At 42.2% G+C, this 6,000-nt stretch overlaps 1 protein-coding gene across 1 annotated transcript in view; it reads right to left on the bottom strand.

Annotated features, from left to right (window-relative positions):
- TSGA13 (testis specific 13) overlaps positions 1-598 on the bottom strand; it is a gene marked incomplete at both ends in the record, with an annotated part of 37,084 nt that extends 36,486 nt beyond the window's left edge. Inside the window, one exon of the mRNA XM_081038317.1 lies at positions 516-598. Within this exon, the coding sequence (XP_080894443.1) occupies positions 516-598 (83 nt within the window). The remainder of the gene's footprint in view (positions 1-515) is intronic.
- Positions 599-6,000: the final 5,402 nt, after the last annotated feature.

The raw sequence follows: 6,000 nt of genomic DNA on the forward strand, positions 1-6,000 counted from the left end.
ATATGGCCTCTTAAAAAGATTGCCCACAAATGACTCATAGAGATGGTTGTGTGCATCTTTAGCTTGGCTCAGATATAACATCTACTTCCATTATTTGCTCCCATTGATATGGTCGGTGTTTTCCTTTGGATTTCTGTCCACGCCCACCATCGGCATCCCCTTCACTCAAGATGCTCAGAGGCATATTCTCAGGGTACTTAACAACGGCTGCGTGCGTTCTCCAGATCTGTATCCCTTTGTGGTGTGGCCAGACCTTTTCCTTGGTTTTCCCTTTTCCCTCAGGATTTTCTTGCAGGATTGTAATCAATGACATTCTTATCTAGAGCTCATTCAGAACTATTTGCTCATCTCCAAGCTCCAGTGTCTCAGTGCCCTTTCTGACTGACGAGCATTAAATGTCTGTGGTCATGTGCATTTTCCCCCAAAGGTGCCTTTTTCCAAGATGGAGAATCAGTGCCTTGTCAACTTGTCTAGTTACCAGCATCTCATTCCAGTGTATCTACTTAGTTACTCACCAGTCTCCTACTTTGGGGCCCCCTGGAGTGGGCAACCCAAGAAGCAGAAGGACTAATGTCACCACATAGGAAAGCACAGTCATTGTGGGCTCGAGGCCTCCATTCCTCTGACAGACCTCTGTCTCTGGAAGCTTCCTTGGTAGATGACGGACCACCTCGTGATATGGCAGAATGCAGACTCTTTCAAGAAAAGTGCTCTCTGAACCTCTGGAGGTGCATATTGCCACTGCCGTCTCCTAATTACAGCCCTGAATAAATGCATCTTTCAGCTCTTATTGAACTGAATTTGATATTCTGGGCAACATCAGGAAGGTTGGCCTACGACTCCTTAGTCACTGAAGTATAAAGAGGACATGATGACACTCTTTCACCCTACAACCAAAACACCCACAGTGAGGGGCCAAGGAGGAATCTCATAAATATCCCAGGGGAATATCACTGTGACATTATCTATGCCCCCAAGCCCATTAAGCTGATGGTTATCTGAGAAACATGTTGTGTTAGTTAGCTCATACAATATACTTGGGAAAATGGGAAAGTAGGTCTGTTTTCTACAAAAATTACCTCTATACCATAGGAACTACATCAGGAAGGGCCAGACTCTGAATAGTCAAGGGGTCCTTTGACTAGGATAGAATACATGTTCGGGGCCTCAGGGGCACAAGGCAAGATTGCTTGTCACAAGGACATTACTAGAGCATTACAAGGACATAGTTAACAGGTCACCAACATGGACAAAAGACCCCATCTGTCTCAGTCATTCCAGATATAAAGGAGATCAAAATGCCCCCAGTCAGCCTTAAAAATGGTGTGGGGAAGAGAAATTGTGAGATATTAGCAATCTAAGGAAAAAGACATATGATTTGCAACTCAGAATTTCATACCTCTAAACTCTTGGTGTTCATTTTCCTTTGACTGCCCAACCTGGTAATTTGTCAGGGAAGCAAATGCCCCATTGTAGATTTTGTACTAGTAATTGAGTAACTAAGGGGTCATTATAATGTGGAGCAGGCCTTAATGGGGAAGAGATCTGAATCTCCAACTACTTCACAGATGGAATATCGTTCCTAGCTAAAATTAGTCCCTCTTCGTGTGCACTAGATGCCATTGCCCTTGCTCCCTCAAAGATCTCTTTCCTACAATCCTCCCATGTCTCTGTTTTGCATTAGCAACTTTTTACTCCTTCTTGGATCATTTTCACTAGAATATAAACAGGCTAGCTCCACTCCACATCCTGGAAAACAAAACAACGCATTTTTCTTGACTCCATTTTTTCCCTACCAAATTCCATTCCATTCCTATTTGAGAATAATGTCTTGAAATAGTGCTCTCTACTCATCGTCTCCAGGTTCTCTCCTCCTGTTCTTTCCTAAGTCCATTGCAATCAGGCATTTACTCCTATGTACTATTCCAGTGTGACTGCTCTTTTCAAAGTCACCAATGACTGCTGAGTGGCTAGGGCCAATGGCCAACTCCCCAACCTTCATCCTACTTAGCGTAAATGCCTGAAAAAGTGGACCACCGGTTTTTGGACACTTTCTTGACTAGGCTTCTAGAACATCATGCTCTTGGCTTTCTTCCTACCTCACTAGTCACACCTTCTCAGTCTCCTTTTCTGGTTCCTCCTCAGCTCCCTTAGTTCTTCATGTGGGAGTGCCCCACATGAAGCTTTTCTTCTCTTCTCCCTCTACACTCACTCTCTTGTTGATCTGATCCATAGGTCATGTGCTTTAAATACGCTGTGATCCAGCGTATTTAGAGCTTTAAATACGCTGTGAACTCCCCAATTTTTATCTCTAACCCAGACCTCTCTCCCAAACTCCAGACTTATTTCATCGGCTATTCAATATTTCCACTGGGATGTCTGTCGTGTATCTAAAACTCAGCATGTCCCGAACCAGACACTTGATCTTCCCCAACAAACAACTCCATCCTCCCAGCTGCTTAGGCCAAAGAATTCTGAGTCACTCTGACTCTTCTCATTCTCTTGCTCCCATAGCCCATCCTTCAGGAAAGTCTACTGGCTTTTCCTTTAAAATATATCAGAATCTGACCACTTCTCACCATCTCCTTTACCATCACACTGGTCTAAGCTACCATCATCTCTTACCTAGATTAATAAAATTACCTCCTAACATAGCTCCTTGTTTACATCCCTCCAACACAGCAGTCAGAATGCTACTTTTAAACATAAGGCAGATCATATCATGCTTCTGCTCAAAATCCTCAACGTTTCTCCATTTTACCCAGAGAAAAAGCCAAAGTCATTACATTGGCTTAAAAGGTCCCCCTTCCTTCTAATCATAGTTCTTCTTCAGCCATGCTGGTCTCCATTGTTTCTTGATCTCATCTGCTAGGGTTGTTTCTTTAGCTGTTCCCTTTGCCTGAACACTTTCCCGCCAGGTATCTCCTAGCTAACTTCCTCACCTCCTTGAAGTCTTTCTTCATATCTTATTTGCACAATGAAGCCTATCCAGATTACCATATTTATTACCTCAATCTAACCTGTACTCCCACCCAGCGTTCCTGACCCACTTAGCCTGCTCTACTTTTCACGAATTCCATCTCTTTTACTACCTAACACACGACATAATTTACTTACTATTTTCTATATCCCTTCTGCTGGAATATAAAACCCTAGGGGCAGGGATCTTTGTTTTATTCACTTACATAACCCAAGTGCCAGTAACAGTGCCTGACACGTTGTAAGTGCTCAATAAATATTTGTTGAAATGTATGCCCTGGCCCATGAAAGCCTGGTTCTTTTAGGTCAAAGCCATGAGGACACAAAGCCCTAGAACGAAAGCCTGGAGCACCGCCTCTGAGGCTGCTCGATGCACTCCAGTCCAATCCATCGCTGACCCCTGCTGGAACCCACTGACCAAGTTGCTGTCCCTCCCTTAACTGGATGAGGGGACCTAGACCTCCTTGGGGACTAGCAGGGTGACAGGATGCTGCTGATACCCTCTCTGCCATCTCCCTGTGACATACATACCCTACTTGGAGCGGTAATAACTGTAAGCCTTCTTTTCCCTTGGGCTTTTCCTGATTCTAGGGCTTGTTTGATTTATATCTGACAAGTGTGTTCTCTTGTAAGGACCCAATGAGTTAGAGAGGAAAACAACCCTATTCTTAGTCCCACCTTCAGAATGAATAACTTAATCTTTAACCAGACTGAAAATTGGTACAAGGGAGGTATGTTTTAAAAAATAACAATGCGATTTTTTTTTTCTTATTTTCTTCCATGTGGCTATTCCCTTTTTAACCAGAGGCATCCATTTGCCTCAGAGAACATCATGATTGTTACAGCAGGAATGCAAAAGTAAATAAATGCCTCTAGCTCAGCTTTTGAAAAATAACTAAATAATAGTCTTGAAAGCTTCATTGGGAAAGTAAAGGAAGCTCAAAATGCCAAACACTCTTAGGTATTAAGAGCAAAACATGTAGCCTGGGGAAAAAGTTTTACTATAATCAATAGTCAGAGCGAACCTGGAGTATAATAGTGGGAAGTTGCCGCCTACTGAGGGAGGAAGTGAAGTGTTCTTCCAGTTGGAAGAGCCAAGGATAGGGGGAAGTTCAGAGGAGTTGAGGCTAGACCTACTGGGTGCTCAGATCCCTGAGAAGCAACAACCCCCTCACCCCTTGGCCCTTGGCCCAGAATGGGTAAGATGGACACAGCATCAGGAACCCCAGATAAGTCGAGATAGAATCTGGAACTTTTGGGCTATTTCTTCACTTCTACTCCATGTTCATTGTGGTGCTGGGGCCACATGGTACCTTTCAAGAAGTAATTCTGAACTGACTGAGAGGTGTCCAGGTAGGTAGATGGGCCTGTGTCTGCGACCCTTTCCTTGTGGACTTGGTCTGGTATGGAGGGGGAACCTGAATGTTTTTCATGCCTTGGTAAGAGAGTACAGAAATGTCGAGGGAACCCAAGGTCCAGAATAGGTCTGCCTTTGGGTGAGAAAGTCACATTGATCAGAGACCTCACGAGGAGAGGCTATAGTGGGACCAAAGACTCCAGAGGTGAGTTGAGAAATGCAGTTGAATTGAGAAACCTGTTGCAACTTGTTGGGCACAAGCACTATATGGCCAGAGGTGCCCAGCACAGCCACACAGCATGGAAACTGAGCACAGAGCCAGAGAACAGCACAGCTCACAGCTCTGAGACTGTTTCCCTTCCTGCCATCGTGAAGATACATAAGCTCCCAGTGTTCAGAAACCATGGTAGAGGGGGAGACCGTTGGAAGGAAGACGACTGGGACAGAGTGTTACGAATTAAAACTTTTCCTCTGTCATTAATAGGAGTGGGAGCTTATTAATAAGATGCAATTAGCTATATAATACAGGAGGCTACCATCCTGTAAATAGACAATTTTGACAGTTTTTCTTTTCTTCCTCTTTACTAAACTAGAATATTTTGAAAGAGGAACTAGCATTCTGGTTCAAGCCCTAGACCATCAAGAGCTGTCGTGGAAAAAAGAGAGGGACAAAGAGTATTCTGGAGGAGGAGAAAGGAAGGAAGGGCTTCGGAGAGTGGTGGAAGCATTTTTCTGAGGAAATTTCCGCCCACCCCATCCCCACATTGAGCTTCTAAAACGGGAATGGGTCTCTGAATTCCTAATGAGGGTTGGGGGAAAAAACCCTGCCCAAGTCTGGGAATAGGCACTAGAGTTCCTGAGCTGACACCCCTAATATATGGGCATAAAAGTTCTCGATTGCTTTCAATTTTTAGTGTACTATACATATAGTATGTATTAAAAATATATATACATTTTCCCATGTAAAATTATCTATCTTGGTCCCACTAATGTTTTATACTTTGGATTTTATTTTGATTCCGATGTTAATCTTGTCACACCTGTTCACTTTTCTTAACATTTGCCTGGTGTCATTTCCTACCCTACCATCTGCTTTTGTTTATTTAACCAATGGTATTTCCCCCTCCTTTAAAATATTCTCAAATGATTTATTTAAACTTACACAAGCAATACTTGAAGATATTCTTCTTTTAAAAGAGTGAAAGCACTATAAAAGTTTAAAGATCTATTGACTATTTATCCATCCCGGTTCCTTTTTTAAATTGCCTGTTACTGTCCTTTCATCACTTTTGATCCTTATCTCTTAAATTTTGGGTTCTCAATAGATTCTGGATATTAACGCTGTTAAATGTTTTTTTCAGTGTAGCTTGATATTTGGTTTTGCTTAAGTTTACAGATGTAAAGCATTTTAAAATTTTGATGCAAATTTGTCTTCTGTCTTAAAATTTTTATTTTAAAAATGTTTGTCTCCTAAACAAGGTCTTCTTTATCCAATGATAAAATTTCCAGATTTTTTGACTAATACTTTTTATAGCTTAAAAATGTTTAGGTCTTTACTACCTGGCATTTACTTTTTCTGAAAGATTTGAGATAGAAACGTTGTGTTTGAATTTGCTTTCTTTTCTCATAAAAAGTCATCTATCCCAATAGCATCTAGTGACTGG

The sequence above is a fragment of the Rhinolophus hipposideros genome (genome assembly GCF_964194185.1).
Source record: "Rhinolophus hipposideros genome assembly, chromosome: 25".
Lineage (NCBI taxonomy): Eukaryota > Metazoa > Chordata > Mammalia > Chiroptera > Rhinolophidae > Rhinolophus > Rhinolophus hipposideros.